This window comes from Idiotropiscis lumnitzeri, chromosome 5 (assembly GCF_059441095.1).
Source record: "Idiotropiscis lumnitzeri isolate Australia: NSW breed Sydney's pygmy pipehorse chromosome 5, RoL_Ilum_1.0, whole genome shotgun sequence".
NCBI classification, from domain to species: Eukaryota; Metazoa; Chordata; class Actinopteri; order Syngnathiformes; family Syngnathidae; genus Idiotropiscis; species Idiotropiscis lumnitzeri.
This window is the reverse complement of record NC_142395.1, coordinates 3829427-3852072: the sequence shown is the minus strand read 5'-3', so window position 1 is coordinate 3852072 and position 22646 is coordinate 3829427. Positions and strand designations below refer to the sequence as shown.

Here is a 22646-nt window from a genome sequence, read left to right as displayed (position 1 = left end):
TGAAATTGCGGCAGAGTATCATGTAAAGCCTTACCGAAAAGTCATATTGCACATAACGCAAGACCAAAATATGTCAATGTCAAAATTTCACTTATTTGATGAGAGCCCAGGCGATGGTGATACGACCTACTGGCAAAAAGAAAACATGAGAAGAAGCGGTTCGGGTAATGGATGGAAAGATGTCTTGATCTTTCAGGGATTTTTTTTCCTTGTGAGTTAATGAGTGAGTTTAGGCTTTCATGATGTTGAAACGAGCAGTTGGGGATTTTTCATTAAACACAGTTACTGTGGCAATGCGTTCGCTGTTTGCCAAGAAAACAATGCAAACTTTGAGGGTTTAAAAATGCATCAACGCTCATGCAACTGCATACACATCAGGCTTGCCAAAATAATCAATATTTTATCCGCTTATTAAGAGACGCAAAAGTTCAATAAGTTATACGTTTCACACAGAACTACAAAAGGTTGGAGGCAAATGTAACAGCCCGAGACCTACTAAAATATTCTGTTGGAGCCACATGCTAAACCCAACAGAAACTCCTTGAATTTTACTTTAAATTTGGCCTGATTTTTTTTTTCTTATACAGGTCAAAAAACCCTCCTCTGAGACATTTTTTCAGATTGAATGACACCAGTTTTGATGGTCTTATCAGTCGTAAAAACGAAATAATCTTTGCATATACATGCCGCCTGTTAAAATAACCACCGTTTTATTTGGTTATTGTGCGGTTTAAAAAAATGTCTTAGTAGCAGTAGCCTGGAAATCCTGGTGGGTCGTCTCATCAAACGCATTTCTGAGGCGGTGCAAAACTGAGCAAACTGCCACCCAAGAGTGACGTTGCTCACGAATTATACGTCACAGCAAGTAAACAAATTTTATTGGACAGTTTGTTTTAAACCGAAACCCAATCGAAGAGTTTAGTCTCCATACCCACTTTCATAGTGGGTGTGGCGTTCCAAGCTACAGTTGCGCCTCCTGCAAATGTTTAACGATGCAGCTCCGGTTGTATGTTTCACCAACATCGAATGACCCAAGTCAGACAAAAAAAGTTCACTATGCTAAATCTAGCAGGAAGTCTGACATATTAAATTATCTTGGTACTAGGGCTGGGCGATATGACCTCAAATCAATATCGCCAGAAATTGAGCAATTTTACCTCGATAACGATAAATGCAAGATAAATTCCCCCGTGGACTAGATTCAAAATAAGTGAAGGAAATGCATATTGACTGTTTTTTTTTTTATTGACCAACTGGTACACATTACTTTCAATGAAAAATAAAAGTACAAAAATCATTTGTATAAACATTCCAAATAATTTGTTTTGCATGACTTGAACAATGTCACAAAAAAAAGGATACCTCTTGCAAAATCTTTTTCTGCCAATAGATTGCGCCAAGATGCTGTCATGATGTAAATATACCAAATTAAAAAAAATGCTAAATAAAATGAAAGAAAATGTCAAGGCAAGCCAAATAAACAAGTGTGCATCATCGGGAAAATGTGCCGTCTCGAGTACTCTGGTGCAGTCGCCACTTGTCGTCTATGTAATGCACAGTCAGGCTCAATCAGGGATCCATGTTGCGACCCGACCACAAGTCGGATGTAGATGCAAAATGCTTGACATGTCTAAGCTCCCGGCCCGATGTAGTCCATATCGGGAAATACGGCTTTCATGAAGCGTTTAAATCCTGTGCGCGCCACTGTAACTAGAGGAGCTAAATCTTTAGCTATGTACTGGGCTATCGCGTCCACCACTGAGAAGTTCTCTCGTATGGTGTCGCCTCCGTTAATGGGCTGTTGTCACTTGTCGAACCTTGCTTCTCTCTTTGAACTTTCAGCACAGCATGGTTGTGTTGTGGGTGGTGAAAAAGCTTCTGGATTTGAATCGCCAGCTACGACCGCGACGTCTGTTTTCTTTCTCGATCAGACGGGTGGAGTCAAGTGACTAGAGGCGCTGTAGTCGTCGTCTTAAAGGGGCATGAACATTGCCGCAGACAGAGGCTTTTCTTTTTTTTTAAACACCGAATTTACCGTCATTGGCAAAATGATTTCGGTCATTGTAATAAATTTCGATAACGGTAAATTTTCGGTTTATCGCCCGGCCCTACTTGGTACCATTTTTGGCCTCTTATAAAAGGTCACATTTTATAGAAGCCGTGGAGATAACGCAAACTCCACACAGGAAGGCCTGAGCCAACCTTTAAAACTAGAACCAATTCACTCAGATGCAGACACAATTATAACTGTTCAACGGTGCTGCCTATGGTTATTATTATTTAGTTTTGTTTTGCTTTCTTTATATTTTTTTCCGACTTTTGGCAATTTTTGAAAACTCTCCTGACAAATACGGAAATCTTTAACCAAAATGTCAAAACATTTTGCAAAAGCAAGTACGCCTTGCCTAACTTTCCAAACCTTTGTAAAAATGGCATAGATATTATATCACACAACACAAACTATCATTTTACACAGTAGCAGACACACACAATGCACCAACTACACACTAATGGGAAGAATGAAAAAGACATCTAGTCAAGTCAAGTCAATTTTATTTGTATAGCCCTCAATCACAGACAGTCTCAAAGGGCTTTACATTACCACAATCGACATCCATTGATCTTAACCCCCAGGAGGGCATGGAAAAACTCAAAACCCCATTCGGGGAAAAGTGAGAAACCTTGAGAAGGGACCACGGTTGGGGGAATCCCCCTTCTAGGATGACCAGGCTGCAATGGGTGCCAAGTGGGCAACATTCGGGTTTTGATTTCTCTGCATAAGAAAGGCTTTGTCACATTTAGGTCAGTTTACCAGTGGCTTATTTATTGTGCTCAGGCTGACTGCAAAGTCAATTAATTAGCTAAAATACTTTACTCATGTGACAGTGTGGCCAGACACTTGTCAACTTGGTATAAATAATAGCCATAAATGTGTATAGTTTTTCAAGGAATGTGTTGATTATTTGAAAATTGTGCGTAAAGCTGTGAGTTGTGTGTAACAAAATTACAAACTCAGTACAAAGCAGTGTTTGTGCTTTAGGTTTTGCAACTCAGTGAGTGGTTTTGCAATAGATATGAATAATTTTTGAAATTGGGCTCTAAAATATGCTTCACAATTAGAGTTTTAGCATCCAAGAAAAAATAGACTGTGAGTCACGAAAGTCACTTGCCACTCATTTGGTGAAAACTCGGTGACTGACGGAAGTTCTTCTTCACTGAGAGCAGCGCCGCAGTGTCAAAAGTAAGAAATGCGATGCAGCCAAACTTGACACTAGCTGTGCTCAATGTAATTTTGGGTACATGCTAAACGCCGCTAAAAAAATGAATGGTGGGCTGGAAATTGCTCATGGGACAGAGCCTGCCATCCAGCATATTCTGACAGCATCAGAAACCAGCACTCACTTTACCACAAAGACAAATACTGATGTTTTTACATCAGCAGTCAGAAGTGTTTCGCTCGGCCCCAGTGGATTTATAAAATACACATCCACCTTCACTTATATATTTACACGACCAAGTTTCACATTTGGTGCCTTGTTCATTTATCCAACTTTGGTTGGTTGGGTAGGATAACTTCTTCACAGGAGATTACAATGAGTAAACGTTAATAGGTAGTGAAATTGACTCCACCTGCAATTATGAATGAACATTTTGGTTGGTCAAGGTCACATTGACTTCACATCTGTCACATTCTTGCTGCTGTAATCTTTCAGGAATGCCAGAAACAATCCATTTGGACCAGACGGTGAACTGGTTAGGTTGTCGTCGCTCAGGCTCGCTAACCATGTTTGGGGTTGAACCTAAGAAGTCATACTCTTAAATTCTTTCTTGGCTTTTATTATGTAAGGTGGTTGTGAAAAACTGCCAACGTAAACAAAGCATGACTTCAGTGGGAGTATGTGCTGAATTGCAAAGCATACAGGCAACACTACACAGAGCAACATTTCCGTAAACAAACTCAAAGCACAAGCACAGTTGTCTCCAGAGAACGTGTTATCATTACATTTTGCTTACTTATTTGAATTTGTAGCATGTTTTCATAATGAGGCATTTGGTCTATTTTTGCAGCTTTTAATCTTCGTGACACATGGTGTCAACATGTTGCCTACTATTGCAGCTGTTATCCAACTAGAAGCTGGTCTACAGTTGAAGTCACTTTATTTCAACTTTCTACTAACTTCAGTATTATGCTTATTATTCTAGTTTGTAGCGGTGATATTGTTGATTACATAAACACCACTGTGTGATACTACGTTGTTGTATCCCACTGCAAACTACATTGTACGTCCCTAATATGTCCGCTCTGAACTGGGAAAAAGAGCTTTCTCTCATGCTGCTCCTACAACCTGGAAAACACTGCAGAAATCCTCGAACTTGAACTAATTTCTTTAAATGCTTTTAAAACCAGACTGAGAGCACTTGAGGTCAAATCTTTTCATTGTAACTGTTTTTTATAATTGTATGTTATCTTATTTGTTTTCTATGTCTGTAGTTTATTGATGCCCCTTGGGCAGGACTCCCTTGAAAAAGAGGTTTTTAATCTCACCGTGACTTTCCTGGTTAAATAAAGGTTATATATAAAAAAAAAAAAACTTATTTCAAAACTAATATGAATGTCGTACTGTGTCAATCAACAATTTTTAGTATTAATTGATAAATGCAGGGCTTGCATTGCATCTCATTATGTTATGCCAGTGTTCCCAATGTTCTGGGTATTAAGCGTATTTCTCTACCGTATGATATGCAAACCTGTTCGACAGTAGGGGGCAGTAGTGTTATTGTGGGCAATCGCTTAGTTAAGGTATGAAGTAGATGAGCACACACAGGAGGAAAGCGAACAGCTGAATCACCTGTGGAGTTGCTCATCACTTCCAAATTAAATATGCTCGGGTTTTTTTCTGGCATGTAGGATTTCTGGTATTCTAAGTAATGTTCCCACTCTGATCTTTCAACCAAATAAAATGAAGTAAACATTTCATGAAAGTTCACTGACTGTGTAGTGGAGACCGAGGCATTACACGGCCCTTGGGCCAGGTCTAAGTCTCTGAACGGCCCTAGTGAGGTGGTGATTTTTATAAGCGTTTCTCTTTTTTGAAACTCATTTGTTATGTCTTTTTGTATCGTAGTTGCCTGTGACTGTAATACGACTGTAGCTCATACTGCCGGAGATAAATTGCTTGTGTATTTTACATACTTGGCCAAAATAGATGATTCTGATTCCAGTTTTATAGATTTGGGTTTCATTACCAATTCTCCAATAACCAATTGTAACATCAATTAAACATAAATGCAGAGCCAAACACAAAGCTAAAAATATTTTTTTTTTTGCATTAGATTTATTTTTGTCTTTTCTTTGCAGGCAGCTTCAGCAGCAACAGGCAGAGCTAGAAGTTCATCAGAGAGACGGTCTGACGGCTTATGATCTTTCCCAGGTAAACAAATTCTGAACAACTAAGATGGGGGAAGCAGATACATTTACGTTTTGAGGAAAGCCTAATTGCTCAAAAACTTGTGCTGTGGATATTTTGTGACTTTACTGAAAGTTGAAATCTTCTTGTCAACCCAACTGCCAGGTTCCTGTGGCCAGTGTGAGCAGTGGAGTGCATGAGGCAGGGAAGAGCATCGACAAGCCAGAGGCCCTTTTTTCCCAGGAGAGAGACCCACGCTTTGCTGAAATGTACACCAGCATCTCGGGATGTATGTCATAACACACACACACGCCCCCCCACCCCCACACACACACAGTTAGACCCAAATGTGAAATATAATAAACAGGGGGGGTGCACATAAGCAGCGTGCCGGTGTGCAGCTTGAATTGAACGTCAAGTCAGCCGCCATGACGAGGGCCAACATCAAAATAAAAGCCTAATATTTTGAAATTGACCCGTGGCATGTTGCATAGCTTATGAACCGTTGTTATGGCGGCTAGCAATGACTAGGACAGTGATTCTCAATTAGTGGGGCGCCCGCCCCCCTTGGGCACATGCTTTTTTTCCGCCGTAGTACGGCTAAACAATTGTTTTGGGACTGATATTGCGATCTCAGGCGACGCAATTTTGAGACAGTCAAAGCTGCGATTTGTGCCCCTAGTTCACGCAGTAGGTTACGCAGTACTGATTAAAAAAAAAACAAAGAAAAACGTCACCCTGTCGATCGTTGTCCCAGAAGTAATTTCTTTCGCCGCGACTTGAATGCTAGCCACCAAGATATCGTGCGTCGCAGCAGTGTGAGCTTTATTTGTACTACAGTGAAACCCCGCTACTTCGCGGTTCACCTTTCGCGGGTTCAGTGCTTCGCGGGTCTAAAAAATATTCAAAAATTAAAAACTTTTTTGCCCGGGCACGATCGGGGCTCTCCATTCGCTCCGCTCCGCGGGGGCATTGTAGTTTCGCAGAGCGGCGCACTGGAGCGGCTAGACGGCCGGCGTGTGCCGAAGAAGAGCGTGGGCGAAGAGGAGAGTGGACGAAGAAGAGCACGTTCCCCCGGGCACGATCGGGGGCGACGTTTCGCGCGGTTCGGACCGTACCAGAGCTCCGGCCGGCGTGCGTGGCAGTTAAGCTGAAGAGGAGCACCTTCCGCCCGGGCACGAGCGGGGCGACATTTCGCTCCGTTCGGGACCGTACGAGAGCTCCGGAGGAGGCCGGCCGGCGTGCGTGGTAATTACGCCGAAGAGGAGCACCTCTTCCGCCCGGGCACGAGCGTAGCGCGAGGCTGTCAGTTATGAATGAATAAATAAATAAATGAAGAATGCCACCTTTCATTTCACAGGGCACACCGGACGGCGTACCAGCAGGTAAAAGTCGAAGTAATTAAATAAATACAAAAAGAAGTAATTGAATAAATACAAAAATAATGGCTGGGGAATAAAAAAAAAAAAAACTTTTAATTATAATTTGTTTTTTTTTTTATTTTACTCTCTCTCTCTCTACCCGTATTCTATGTGGTGTACTGTATACAGGGGGGTATACTGTATACCTGTATATTTTTTTTAAGCATTTTTGAAGGGGCGCCGCTACTTCGCGGATTTTCAGTTTTCGCGGGTGGTCTCGGTCCCCATTAACCGCGATAACCGGGGTTTCACTGTATATCTATGTCTGTGCACAGCAGCAGCAACGAGCTGCGTGATGACAAATAAACAACCTCACTAACAAGAAGCGTTTTAAATGAGGAGGCGCTAAACGTGCTAATCGCGAAAATGAATTGCAGAGTAATAAGTGCTTCGATATATGCCTAACTTTTAACAGAAGTCTGTGACTCGAACCGCGTTTGGGTGGAGAGCCAGCAGCTATGAACAGAAATTTCGTATTGCAATCATTACGTATCGAAACATAAAATAAGACGATGGTTACGTTAGCAATTTGGCAGACAATCTCAGACCGGAACACGGAAACGGATGACGTCATCATGACGAAGAGGTTCGATGTTAAACGGATTGTAAATATTTATCATCTCATCAATATTTGCCTCACAGAGTACTGAGTTTTGAGATCTACACAATAATAGCTCTCAAAATTGTATTTCTTATCTAAGGAACATTTTATTGACAAAATCTGTGTGCAAAGAACATGTAAATAAGTACGAAATGTAAAATATTTTTGGGTTTAAAAAAATGCGTTTTCATATACAGAAATACAAAAATACTAAATTATACTTGACAGAAAGCAATTTTTAAAAACAGTGTCCTTGCATTACAGTCGTAGCTTTTATTGCTTTTAATGGTATAGATAATGGCATTTTCCGTCATGTTTGTAAAATTGATGTTGAAGAAATTGTGAATTTTTGCACCAAATTAAAAAAAAATGCAAAAAAAAAAAAAATGTAAATCACAATATCAGCCCGAAATATTGCGATTCATTTTTTTTCCTAAAATCGTTCAGCCCTATGCCGTACTACAATAAATTATTATTGCACATCCTCTCCAGTAGTTAGCAGTGGCGCTCTCATTGCCCATTGTGCGCAGCGTAACTCTACGATGTAGGTTTGTTTTTCAACAAAAATGCTATTATTAATAGTTGCGGCGGAGAGTGGGTGATGGTGGGGGTGCGCAAATTGTTTTCTTCTTGGTAGGGGGGGGCGTGACAGTAAATAATTGAGAAGCACTGGACTAGGCTATCACCGGCGCTAACAACTCCATTCGTCGTTAGATGGTGGCCAAATGAGTGAGAGGGGAGCCACTGGTGAAAGGATTATCTATTAATAAGATGTTGTTGTGTAGCCCTGGTATGTTTTAGAATTAGGAAATACACACATTAAAGATAAACCAGATGTGCCCAAGTTTCCCATAAGGTCGGTGGGTCGGTCACCAAACAATCTTTGGTGCTCGTTTGAGGACCTGTTAATGGAGCATTGTAGTTACTGGTTTACATTTTAGAGAGCTGAAATCCCTGAAGGTTCCGGTTTTGTTTGTCCTAATTTCATTTTAACAATCCAAACAAAGTCTTTGTATTTAAAGGATTTAAATTTGCTAATTGCTGCTTTCACAGCTTTATGCCGCTATCACCCATGCCACCCAATGTTTGTCTCTTCTCGGTTATTTACTCAAATTTTAATCTGGTATTTGTGTGTATGTGTATAGCGGGTGATAAGAAGATGATGGTTCCTTCCTCTACAGCGGGAGGACAGCAGCTCTACTCTCAGAGTTCTCCGTTCCAGCAAGGACACTCTGGAAAAACTTTCAGGTACATGTCATTGTCACTGATGTCATGTAACAGTCATTCTTCAACTATGTTTTTGTCATTTTATTGCATTACAATGTGTGTATGTCAACTTGTCTTTCTTTTTTTCCAGTTCCTCTGTCATTCATGTCCCAGGTGTGAATGACATCCAACCTTCAAGTTCCTCCAATCAGAATCTAGCTCAGATATCAAGACAGCTCAACCCAGGCCAGGTCGCTTGGTCAGGAAACCGACCCCCCTTCTCTGGCCAGGTATTCAAACATTGACATAGTGTCAGCCTCGGGTTTATGGTGCGGTTTCCAGTGCTGCCAAATGATTTCCTCAGCTATTTCCTGATCATCCCCCGTTCCATCTTTATGCCAGATGAATTAGTCTTTGTTTGGTGTGCGTGTCAGTGTGTTTACACGTGCATACTGGGGAAGTTAGCATACTTTCAAAGTAAATCAATATAATGCAAGGTAAGGGTTAACAAAGGTTTCCAGCAAATGAATCCAGTCACTGCAGTGACATAATTTAGAGGAAAAGAGGGTTGATGTTCACCACCTCTAAACAGATGGTAAAATCTGACATCATGTTCAAGTTTAGAGCCTGACCAAGTTTTGAGTCCCTTTTTGGCCTTTTCAGTCAAAGATTGTTCCAAACACAATATAAATCAGTCTGAAAAGTATGAGGGACCCATCTGTGAGGGCAAATAAACTTTACAGATTGTTCTGGTTTCCAGGCTAGTTTGGATAAGTTTATTGGAATGGATGTCGGATGGGCATCGGATGAAAATAATTCAAATCAGCTCCCATCACACTAAAGACAATGATTCCGATAGTCCAGATGGCAGCTGTTTTCTACTAAACAAGCAAATACATTTGGTGAAGTTTGGCAAAACATTTTTGGTGTGTATGATTTAGTGTTTCACTGTTTTTTTTAAAAGAAACTCTCAAGTAAGTCATTTTTGGAATTGTTTCTAAATAATTAAATTCGTGATAGACAGATGTGCTTTTTTTCAGGGCCGATACTAGTGATAAACTAAACTACGATTATCGGCTGGGCCGATTATCAGGGCTGATATTTGGCATTTTGCCGATAATCGGCAACTGCCTTTTTTCGAGGCCTATATATTAAAAGCTGGTTTATTTTGGCTTGCTGCAGCACACTTCTTTTTCTCTGTCTGTCTGTGGCCCTGCCTGCAGAAGCAGATTGGCCCACCCACAGCACCATCTGATTGGTTCCTTGTGCAGTAAGCTGCCTGTTTGCTTTTTCACCAGGCTTTGTGAGGATAAGCAGCTTATATTTATTTATTAATTTGGGGTGGAACTATTTTTGGAAAACCAACAAAACCGATCAGTCCAAACATGTCGGTTCAATCCCAGTTATTCCGCCAGTTCATTCTTACTCCCTCCCCCTTCGTGAGTGCTATCCAAGATAGCGGCGTACATTGTAGCGGCAGTATCTGCAGTTACGACAGCGTGTCATGGCATGTGCGTCATATCCTTGCAGCGACAAGGCAGTCAATCATATTGCAGTAGGGTAGAGCCAACCTCTGAGGCTTTTTCTTTTCCTGCACCTGCTCCACATTGGAAACCATTGCGCCCAAGTCTTTGTATATTTGAAGTAGAGGTGTCAGAAAAATGTGTTATTAATGGGATTAATCCAACCTTTTAACGCCGGCAATTTTTTTAACGAGCAATTAAGACTCATCTTGGCCTAATAAACAATGCAGTCCTATGACGTCGCGCTGATGCTTGCGAGATAGGAAAAAAACATCAAGCACGCGAAATTTAGGACACGCCTGCATGGGCTTGCTGTGCGGAGTTTTTGCCGGTTTATAGAACTAAAAGCATCGTGGCGGTGGTAAAGTTTTTTTTTTTTTTTTAAAGTTACCTAATGGTGTCATTGATAAGAGCAAAGTCATTTGTGTGTATTGCCATCGTGCACTAAACTATGCGTGTTAGCATCGTGGAGGACGAAGGTCTGGCTGAAATACTTCGCATTGCGTCCAACGACTGCACTTACGAATTGTCCTCTAGATACACCATTACAACCCGCATTCAAGACTTGCAGGAAGCGGAGAACGCGGAAGCAGTCGCGCTCACCTCACCGGTGATTACTAGACTTCCCTCAGTTAAACATAACTACCTCGGTGTGGCCCATTATTTTGACCCATTTCATTTGCACTTTGTTGGAATTTTATATTTCTTATATTACTCCAATTTGATCCCTTAGAAAGGCTGTTGAGATGCTGTTTTGTGTGACTTTGTTTGTGTGAGTCGAATCCAATGCTTTGTTTTTTCAATAAAAAAAAAAGTATTTGCATAAAATCAAAAAAATAAATCCTCATATATTTAAGGTATTACAAGTCAATAAAATATTGGGCCCAAAAAAAAATAAATAAAAGGATTTTTTTTTACAATGAATAAAATGTGTGATTAACTACAAGTTAACTGTGAAAGAATGCGATTAATTACGATTAAATATTTTAATCGCTTGACAATACTAATTTAAAGTAATATCTAGTTTTAATAAAGCAAGCTTTGGAAGTATAACTGCCTAGAAATTGCTGTGTGCGTGACTGAGGTGTTTTGTTTGTCAGGGAAACTCGCTTTAATCGGAGGATAATCGATGCCAGCCTGTAAATAGTTGTAAAAAACTGAGAGGCATATAAATATCGACGACTAACTGTTTGATTACCTACAGCAATATCTGATTTGGATGTATCCTAAATCCCCTCAAATTATAGATGAAAGTCTGCAGTCAAAGCACATCTTTTTCATTTCATTGCAAATCTAGTGTGGTGGCGTTTCTGGTAAAAAGATGACTAACGTGTGTTTGCTTATTTCCTGTGAATGACGAAATGACAAAGTTTACATTCATACATGATCTGAGCTCATTCACACATAAATATCATTAGGGAAAGAGTAATAATACACAATCATTGCTCTATCCTTATTGGATATGAAATATGACACATCTCAGTCAATGTGCATCATATAAAACGTAATTAATAATTTGATCTTGGGAAAACAAAGGATCATCCATCCGTCCATTATCAGAGCCGCTTTTCTTCGCAAGGATCGCAGGCGTGCTGGAGCCTATCCCTGCTATCTTTGGGCAGTAGGCGCTGTACACCCTGAACTGGTTGCCAATCGCAGGGCACACAAAGACGAACAACCATCCGCGCTCACAAATACAACTAGGGCCAATCCAGAGTGTCCAATCAACCCATCATGCACGTTTTTGGAACACGGGAGAAAACCGGAGTACACGGAGAAAACCTACACTGGCACGGGGAGATCATGCAAACTCCACACAGGAAGCCCGGAACCGAACCTTGCACCTCGGCACTGTGAGGCGAACGTGCTAACTAGTAATCACTATGCCGCCACATTATGGGATCACATATTAAATAATTTGAGCTTTTATCAAGGAGAATAAGTATAAGATTAGTGTTTCACTGAAATAATGTTTTTTTTTAAGCTTGCATAGTTGAAAACAAAGCAGGTGTATTTGCCAGGAAACATGACTTGAATGGCAGCAGTATGAACTGCGTGGGTTTTCTCCAGGTACTCCGGTTTCCTGCCACATTCCAAAGACACTCATTAATATGTTAATGGGACACTTTAAATTGGCCCTAGGTGTGATTGTGAGAGTGAGTGGTTGTTTGTCCTTGTGTGCCCTGTGATTGGCTGGCAACCAGTCGTGGGTGTATACCGCCTGAGAGCGGGTGGGATAGGCTCCAGCATGCCCGCGACCCTCGTGAGGAAACGCGGCTCCGATAATGGATGGATGGATATATGTACACACACAGCGCACTGATTTTTTATTTATTTTTATTTATTTATTTTTTTTTTGCAGGCTTCTAAGCAATACTCTTCTCTGTGTTGTGACATGAATACATCTTTGTTGCTTTACAGAGTCTTAAATCAATCTTTAATGAAATTTGCATTGGTAAAAAAAAAGTCAAGAGATAATTTTTCTAGCCCACTTATTCATTGTTGTACGCCAAATATCTAACCAGTATTTCAACATTACAGTCCAGTAAAGCCCAGTCCAGTCCTTTTGGTATTGGTACGGGCCACAGCTACCAGACCGATCCGGGCTCCTACAGTCCCCTTTCCTCACCAGCCACATCATCCCCCAGCGGCAATGCCTACTCTGGACTGACAAACCGCAGTACAGCTTTTGGTGAGTTTTTTACATTCTATTTTTTCATTATTTTGGAAAAGACTGGATCTTTTGTGAAATCATTCCAGTCATATTTTTCACAGTTTGCGTTTGTATCATGAACAAATTTCCAACCAAATCGACACACAATCAAGTAGAATAAAAGTAAAATATTTCAACTCCCAATTGTGTTTCGTGTTTTACTCTTAATTTAGAATTTGTCTTCACGTGCGCGTCTTGTGTAAGTGATAAGGGGAATTATATAATTTTCAAAGGGATTAATAAGTAAATTGTATTTTGGTTTTTGATACACATGAGTTCGCTGACTAATGCCGCCATAATCCACAGTAGGCGCTCCATTATGTTAGCGTACCACAGCAGGACATCGCAGGTTGTGTTCCATCAGATCCACACGGTAGCCTTTGCGTGCTAACTACAGCTAGTTTTCATAGCTCATCATAGCTTCCTTTTTAAGGTGCTTTTTTATCACCGCCATGCTGCTATGAAAGGGAGGATTACATTGTATTCAGTAATCGTGCATATGCAGTTTGTTTTCAGCTCAGTCTGGGTTGTGAATCGATTCTTTTATTGTTTTTTATATGGATGCATATTTTGATTTCGATTTTCGATGAATCTTTTCATCCCCAAGAGCAAAGCATGATCTTTGAGTTTATCGTTGCACGTTTAAACTTCTCTAGCAAATTTATCTTGCCACAGCTCTCTCCAGAGCGCGTCGACATGGCTAAACAGCGATCCTCTGTGAGTGTAACTGTAACGTCATACCTGATGTGATTATCGTGGAAATGTATAAGAAAAACGAATGAGGACCAAGCAAGGCTGACAGTCACTGCTGGTTAATTTTTTTTCCTCACTTTATTGGAGCAGCTATTAATGGCAGAGAGGGACTTGTGAATTGAATGACGCCTTTAAAATCAATATTAAAACATTTTTTTACTGATGTTATGTCTAAAGGCGTCCTTATTTAAAGGACATTGTCGTCAGTAAAAAAATATATATATATATTGTGGGGTAGGGCATCATGTTGCTTGCGGAGCAAGCGTGCATCATTTGTGATTCTGCCCTCCCGATGCATCCTTTAAGCTGTTTAATGACACCTCTGTTGGACTTTACTGTAGAATTTAACACACAACAAAAAGATGTTAATAAATGACAGTCTACTACGAGTCACAACTAATACAAAACTATTTGCCGTAGTAAACTTTAAAGAGATGTTTGTTTTCATTGATACATGCAGTTGAGCCTGGGAGATCCTTGCACTTTTTGTTAGACTCTTGAAATTAAGTTTTCTATTTTCTAAGATCTAAAAAAGCTTTAACATGTAAATCACTAAAAGTTGTTTAATAAACATGTGTTTAAAGGTATTTAAACTAAGTCAAGTTTTTGAGTTTTTATTGATCAAATTTCCACTTTTTTCAACCAATGAATGTCGGCTTGACATATGGGTTATCGGCCTCAATGACTACTAATAATCGGTATCGGCCCTGAAAAAAGTATATCGGTCTATCACTAGTAAATGCAAAACATGCTTCATTTTTAAAACGTCGCTGCTGCTAATGCTTAGGTCAATGATATATACAATATTCAAATGCTATCGGTAATTTAGCATTGATTTTGAGCGTAATTGTCCTACAAAAAAATGAATATTTACACACATTTGGTGTGGATACTTACTTAGTCTGACTTGAATAAATCCATCTCATATTACCATCATTTATGACACCACGACTGGGAACAACTACCTATTTATGCCTCCGTTGTTTGAGTGGAGCAGAAGTGTGGAGCAGAAATGCGCAAAATCAGCAAAACAAATGGAACAATACATTTAAGAAAAAAAGAAAGGATTATGAGATTACTTACCGTGAATGGATAAAAAAAATACGCATTTATCATTTATTTTTCAAAATGCTACCATTTACGGTCAGAGCCCTGTTATAAGCACTACTTGCCGCTGGTTAAAATAACACTTTCAAAACTCAGCCTTTTGGTCCCAATGAAAAAGTGGAAAAGATCAAACAAACACTACCTGCTGCTGTGAAATGAGTCCCAAATATGTTGTCCAATAGTTTAAAACTATTGGTATCACTGACTCAATATTGCCAATTTCCGAGCCACATGATCACTGGCTAAAAATGGAATGAGAGCACACTGACAGCCTCAGTGTGCGTTCAGTCGGAGCTGATTGTCAAGCAGCTGCTCACGCCTCCTGCTGTTTGTTGTCCACATGGTGAGCGCAATGGAGCTTGTCCAGCTTGTAACAGCTACTTGATGGCCTTTTAATGGGCACAAACATTAGCCAAATGGATTATCTCTGCAGTGCCACTTGTGCTCCCTTTACTGTCCTCATCGACGGTTTGTAAGACTAATGAAGTTGGTTCAAGCAATGGCATTTACATGATCTGCTGCATGGTTTCATAAATAATTGGTAATAAACAGTTTATCCTTCTCTTTCTGCACTCCTCTGCGAATTGTTAATTACTTTGCATCTGTTGTTTTATATGTTCCCCTCGCTCTACCCTCCGCCAACATTTTTTTGTAGCTACGTGTAGACCTGATGAACACATTGTTTATTATGGTTAAAGAGAAGCAATGTCTCTGTAGGGCAATCTGATATCTTCTTTGTGTTTTTTTCTCGGTTGATTCTCAATAGAGCCTTGCTGGAATGTGTGTCTTTCTGGTACTCATAGAATGAATGCTTGCGTGTGCAGTTCTTTCTGTATATTTTAGCCTGACAAAATGTTACAAATTATCAGAACAAGGACATGCAACTTTGCAATGATTTTGAACCGCATTGTGTGACAAGCTTTCTCTAAAATGCAAAATCTGGTTGCAAGGGTCTCTTAAACCTGAGTGTGACACAACAAGAATAAAAAATGAAATAAAAAATTGGATGATAATTTCCAGGAAAATTCAAATTTGTGTGTGTGGGGGCGGGACTATTGGTTTGTTGCGGAATGCTTCTGTGTTACATTGCTTAAGGAAAAAAATGGATCTTAAAAAAACAGTAAAGACTTAATTCTCAACATATAATTAATAAATGCATCTATGTAATTGGCCATGCTGATTTGATTTTGAACTTATTTCTTATGGCTCTGCTTATTTATAAGATGGCCTGAATTTTTAAATTCTTTTATGAAATGAGGATGCCAAAATATTACCACTTGGACATGATATGAACCCATAATGTAATTCAAATTCAGTGTCTGTCAGCACTGGTTGCTGTGGTAACAGGAACTTTATTATATAATTATTTTGCTTGCTATTTTTCTGGAAATATTGGATATATTTGGCTCAAACGTGTTCTTATAAGATATAGTGTGAAATCGGGCTGAACTATTATGGGAAGTAATCTACTGGTGATTATTTTTCACCCTCAAAATTGCAATTGCGATTTGAGATGCGATTATTTTTTTCAAGGTCCTTTTCTTATGTATTTTTCAACAATCAAGCAATTAATTCATCTTTATTAGACCAAACAATATCATCTCTACTATACCATATAGGATCCGAAGATGAAGCCAAATGAAGCATTCATTTGAAAGACATTATCTTCTACAATTGCAGGTGTAAACTTACAAAATAACTTTGAAGTGTAGTCTTTTTAACGTTCACCATGACAACAGCATTCGGCCACACAAGTGTAATGTAAAGATGAGTTTATTCTATTCTGCAAACTAGTAAGGAATCTCAAATGCAGATTACAACAATAATGGAAACAAATCCATGGTTTTACCACCTCACGTATCCAACTTCATGTTTCTTGAAACATGTTACATGACATGGAAACGTGGATTGCACGTCTTAAACAGTGAATTTTGCGTCCAGACCAATAAAAAAAATTTAGAACCAATAAAGCTTCCAGATCTCCAGTCAAAAACGCCACACTTTAACGTATAGGAAACGTAAGATTATACATGCTTTTGATGTAACATTTTCCGATTTAAAAATAAAAGGAAAAGCGCCAGCAGTTTTTATAGCAGTAATTACTAGCAGTGGTGGCACCTCATCCATTAAATAGGGAGGAACACCAATTTATTTGTCTTAAGGTTCATTCATGAAATCAGATGATGCAACAGTAATGCTACATACAGAATTCATCCATTTAATATGTGACCACTGACAATTTTGCACGGCGCTTCCATTTTCAAATCATTTGACCGGAAGATGCGTTTTGATTTTACCCCACTTAAGTACCGTGCACCGCCGTGTCCTTGTGCGTGTACTTAAGCATCTGAGACAGGTAAAATCGAAGTCAACACTTGGGAGGGGCGGCCCACATCAGACAGTCATGTTGGCTCACATATGAAGGAGCTATCAGTACATGCACTTTCCATACTGCACGTGTTCCAATATACGACGGCAGCCTAGACGACATAAGATATCAAATGCAATCAATCGTTCAGCCCTAAAGTGAAACTAATTAGTTTGACGCGACAAAGTTAATTCTGCTTGCAACATATGCCTGAACAGATTAATAGCATTTACATCCATTTCAGTGGGGAAGGATGATTTGCAATATAAGTGTTTTGAGTTATGAGCCTGCCAAAGGAACAAATGAAATCTACTCTGAAGGCAGCACTGTACAGTATTTGACAGCATGTGTGCCTGCAAAACTGTGTGTTATTCCAGACGTGTCAGGAGAGAGCAGCCAGAGCGGAGCTCAGTTCCAGGGTCGACCCAGTGAAGTGTGGTCCCAGTGGCAGAACCAGCATCACTCCCAGCAGGCTGGGGAGCAGCATGCACACCCCAACCCCAGCCAGACTGAAGTGTTTCAGGTGATAACATACACACGCACATTTGTCTTTGGTTTTGCTTATAACGTGACCAAAAGTATATACTGAAATATGGCTGATAAGACCTGTGTCCTGAAAACGACTGAATAATAATGAGGGGAGGGAATCTAATTGTGTGTGTAATTTTCCTCAATATTGTAATTGTGATTTATTTTGATTACTTTTTTCAAGGTCTTCTTCCCCTTTGTTTTTTTTTTTGTTTGTTTTTTTTAGCAAACGCAAGCATTAATTTCTGTATCAAAATAAATAATATCAGATGTATTATACATACAGTGGAACCTCGGAGTTCAGACAGAATTCGTTCTTGTGAAGTGTTCAAAGTTCGATTTGTTCAACTTCCGCAAGATTTTTTCTCACGGGAAATAATGTCAATTAGTTGAATCCGGTCCATGCTCAAAAAACGTGTTAAACTAATGTAAGAATTGTATGTAAAAACCTGTACATCCTCTGTTTAAACAATAAGAAATTAATTGTGAACATAAGAATTGTAAAATTTAAATCAATTTAAATGCGAATCATTTGCCTTTTGGGCTGGACTTCTTTGGATGGATGTGAAGGAAGGTTTACTCCTGAGAAGGGGAATCTTCCTCTATGCTTTGACTGGGTAATTGTGAATGCCTGTTCTGTTATTTTGTTATTAGTTATTGTTATTAGTTCTGTTATATTGTCTTTTGAAACCAGCCTCTGCAAAGAAACGGCACTGGCATTTCCTTCAGGCGATCGCCATGAATTTGAAAAGCTTTTTCATCAATATTAGCCTCTAATACTGTCCCCTGCTAACAATTTTTCTTTGAAATATCAAAAGTAGCTTCTCTATTTCTTATGTTATCTGTGGCCTTTGCTTTGTAATGCTCATCACTCCTTTGGAAACACTTGCTGCCTTTATTACATCTTTGTCCTTTAGGATAGTCAAAATTGTCACCTTAGCCATACGGTGATAGCCTTTAGCACGTTCCGTAACACACACGCTCTCATTTTCATGCTGAGTATTTAACTCCTTCCTTAAAGCAACTGTAGTTTGCATTACTGTCCTTTTTTTTCATTGCTGTTGGTAACACTGCTGTCTTTGTTTGGGGCTATGGCTAAGAACTGGACTGTACTGGAATGCACTTGTAAATGTGTTGAGAGCGTTCACGCTTATGCCTGCCTGACTCGAAATGGGCAGTGGCCATCACCGCTACCGTGCCGTGTGCATTCGGCATTGCTCAGCTTGACTGAGCTACCCGTTCGACGTTCGACATTGCTCAGGTGTTTGAGCTCCGAGAATTTGGACAAACTCTGAAACATTTTTAACACTGATTTTTTGGGGGTCGCATTCAGATTTGTAGGAGTTCGAAGTCATTTGATTTGCGAGGTTCCACTGTAATTGTTTTGGTCTTACAGGTTTGGATTTTTCGCTAAAATAGCGGCAAAGGATTTTCGATAAAATATTCAGTTGTGATATCACTATTTCATGAGGTTGTAGCTTGGTGGTTAGAGATAAAGGCTCACCCCTAACCCCTCACTTGTGTGTCTGCAGGACATGCTACCCATGGCTGGAGATCCCACTCAGGGAACAGCCAACTACAACATTGAGGACTTTGCTGACCTTGGCATGTTCCCTCCGTTCTCCGAGTAACCCTGCAATCGCCTGTCACTCTTCCTTTGCAACGGAGGAACTGGACTGGACTGGTTTGGTTTCCATTCATCTCTCATGTTGTGTCTCATTTGGAAACATGGCTGGGCCACCAGCTCACAACTGATGTGCAGCACATTGAATGTCAAGGTGCACACATACAAACATAGTCCACACGTTTGGACCTGATGGTCTGCAGTATGTATCTGTGAATATACCTCATCAATGAAAGAGGGGGTCCTATTGCCAAATGGACACTACCTCTGTCAACGTCTCGCCGTCTGTCCCCGAAATGGACGTTGTCTCAATGATGAACGCAAAGAAAGTCTGCTGAGGCAAGATAGCAAGCATCGCCATTACCAGAGGACTGCAGCTGTTTGATCTTAGCACGTCAATACTATTATGGCACATTCACTCCACAGATGGGAGTGAAAATATTTTTGACCCCTCCATGAATAGGAAAATTTGATGTTAGGAATTCTTGAACTTTATCTGTTGATTGACCTAAAGCTGCAGTCTTTGCTGAGGATTAGGCTAATTAATAATAGTTTCATTGTATTTTTTTATGCATTTTCAATTTGTCAAATGCAAAACAAGCACAGCATACTGACTGTGTGTCAAATAAGGAATAAGATGGCAAATTCTGCCTATGTTTATCATGGTCAAATAATGCAAGGGATTAATTATAGAACAAGTTTCGCACTTAGCTGCTAAGACTGAAGTCTCATAGAAGAGACTATATACAGTAACACCTGGTGCATGATAGACCTACAGTGGATAAAAAAGTATACACACCCCTATTTAAATGTTAGGTATTTGTTAAAAAAATAAAAATAAAGAAAAATGACACCAAGACGAATCATTACATGTTTCCCGCCATTAATGTGCCCATATCCTGTGCAACTTAATCACAAATGAGATCTTTTTGAGAGGGGATGTACAACAAATAATAGATAATGTTGTTGCACTGGTTTGCACAATTTCATTAACTGGGAATGTGGCTGTGTTCAGAATTAACCAATCATCATTTCGGGTAAGGTCAAGATAAGTGGTTCATAGAATGGGTGCACTTAAATGGCAATTAGCTTTTATTTTACTCTGGTGCACTCTGCTGTCTCTTGCCAGGTTGGCATTGCAAATGAGAACATATTCTTGATTACCTTACCTGGATAAATAAATATTAAACAAATAAATGTTCAATCAGTAAGGAGAAGTTTACAGAAAAAATTCCAACTTTGGAACAGAGTAAACGCAGTCATCATCAAGTGGAGAGCTGAGAGCGATGGCACAGCTTTGATATGAACAAATAATGGAAGACCCTCCACAATTGCTAAAGACAAGAAGTAAAATGTCAGACAGGCCAACAGCAAGATTGAAGGAGCTGCAGGAATTTCTGGAAAGTAACGGCTTTATAGTACGCTACAACAATTTCCCGTGTGGTTCGTACCACATGTCTGGGCTACAAGGGTAGCCTGGCAAGATAGAAGTCTCATATTACAAATAAAAAATATCCAAGCCCAGCAAAAATTTGCATAAACACCCATATAATCTCCCAAAACACATGAGAAAATGTGTTATGGCCTGATAAAACCAAGGTTGAACGTTTAGGCCGTAATTCCAAAAAGGTATATTTTGGTGAAAACACAATCCTGCTCATCACCAACAGAACACAATTCTTACAATGAGGTTGGTGATGGGAGCATTGTGCTGGAACATGTGCCTGTTTTTCTGCAGCTTGAACTATCAGGCCTTAGCCAAGGTGGAGGCAATTATGAATTGTTCCAAAAACAGGTCGGTGTACGCAAAAACCTTCATGCTTCTTCCAAAAAGCCAAAAGAATGTCAGGAAACGCCAATTACAACAGCTGAATCTTATTTGTAGTTAATCAAAAGCACTTTAAACAGTGGCAGGTGTGTGCTGACTCCCATTTAACGAGTTTGAATATGACTGGTAAATTCTGAACACAGCCACATTATCAGTTACAAGAGGGTATGCAGACATGTGCAACATTATCACAGCTTATTTTTCTTCCTGTTTTGAAAAAATATGTAAGTTTAATCAGAGTATTAATGATGGTGTTTTACAGCCTCTTTGCAATTGGATAATAAGGTCTAAAATCAGAGTTTGTCGCAACTGTAGAATTTTAATGTTTATGTGTGTATCAGGTCATGCGTCCAGGAATGTAAGCGTTAAGCCGAAAATCAATCAGTCCCCTCTGGTGATTGTGATGACATGTATAGATTGAGACAAAAAGTGCTGAACTGTGTGTGAGCGTTGAAGAAGTAAACCTCCATCTGCCTCATGAAGCCCCCTGGCACATCATCACTGACTCTTGACAGCAGCGGGAGAAAAGCTGCTTGCTCATTCTCATCACCTCATCAACCTTACTTTGTAAAGTTCAGCTAAGTGTAGTGATGTCCATAACTCCAGTTAAAAAAAAAAAAAAAAAAAAAAAAAAAAGAATAATAATTTAAAAAATGGTTATGGACGGATTCTGTGTATAAATGAAGCTTATTTGAGAGAAAAACATGGAAGGGAAGGCCGTTCCTGAGCTGAGGCGTAAAAGTGCACTTCATAACTGCTAATCTCACCAGCCTGATTTAAAAGGGAAAACCGCAATACTATCCAAGCAATTGCAGTGTGTTTAGTAGTGCATTTGGTATTCTTCATCATTCGCTACTTGACTTATTTGCTTTCTAATCATTTTGGAGAATTAAGACTTAGTAATAATACTTTGTAGTGCAGGAGCTTTTACATGATGGATTGTATGATGTCTCTGACAGACAGGTGAGAGAACACATCAGTCTTTTGGCTTGAGCTCTCAAATCAAAATGTTTTTGTAAATAATGTGATTTTTACGTCAATTGGTGTTATTTTCACACTGTTACTTGTTTCATGTGTTTAATGTGCATCCTTAATAATATTGTGTCCAATGTGAATACATATTTAACTATTGGTATTTAGTTGGTCTGTTAAATGTACATTGAGTTCTAGACTTGTATAAATTGTGTAAATGTGTCCTATTATTTTTGTGTGAAACTTGTGAGTTGTGACAATAAATTCTTACTGTGTAGGTGTGTTCACTTCGCTGTTTTAGTTGCATTGTTTGACAGTTTTTGATTTTAATAAAGATTTAAGTGTAGAGATGGTAAAAGTCAAGTCAAGTCAAATTTATTTGTATAGCCCTTAATTACCGACAGTCTCAAAGGGCTTTCCATAACCGTCAAACGACATTCCCTGAGCTTAACCCCCAGGAGGGCTAGGAAAAACTCAAAACCCCATCTGGGAAAAGTGAGAAAGGTGGATGATGGGGAAATCCTCCTCCCAGGATGATCAGTCTGCAATGGATGCCAAGTAGGGAACATTTGACACATAATATGATGCTATACA

The 22646-nt window shown here is 39.6% G+C and overlaps 1 protein-coding gene across 2 annotated transcripts in view; it reads left to right on the top strand.

The window, feature by feature from the left end:
• The window catches only part of arnt2 (aryl hydrocarbon receptor nuclear translocator 2), a 90903-nt gene extending 68574 nt beyond the window's left edge, over nt 1-22329 (top strand). For both annotated transcript variants that reach the window (XM_088295610.1, XM_088295611.1), the window contains 7 exons: nt 5360-5432; nt 5574-5697; nt 8576-8678; nt 8788-8926; nt 12701-12851; nt 17478-17623; nt 19161-22329. In XM_088295610.1, the coding sequence (XP_088151736.1) occupies nt 5360-5432; nt 5574-5697; nt 8576-8678; nt 8788-8926; nt 12701-12851; nt 17478-17623; nt 19161-19259 (835 nt within the window). In that variant the 3' untranslated portion in view covers nt 19260-22329. The remainder of the gene's footprint in view (nt 1-5359; nt 5433-5573; nt 5698-8575; nt 8679-8787; nt 8927-12700; nt 12852-17477; nt 17624-19160) is intronic.
• The last annotated feature ends 317 nt before the right edge of the window (nt 22330-22646 follow it).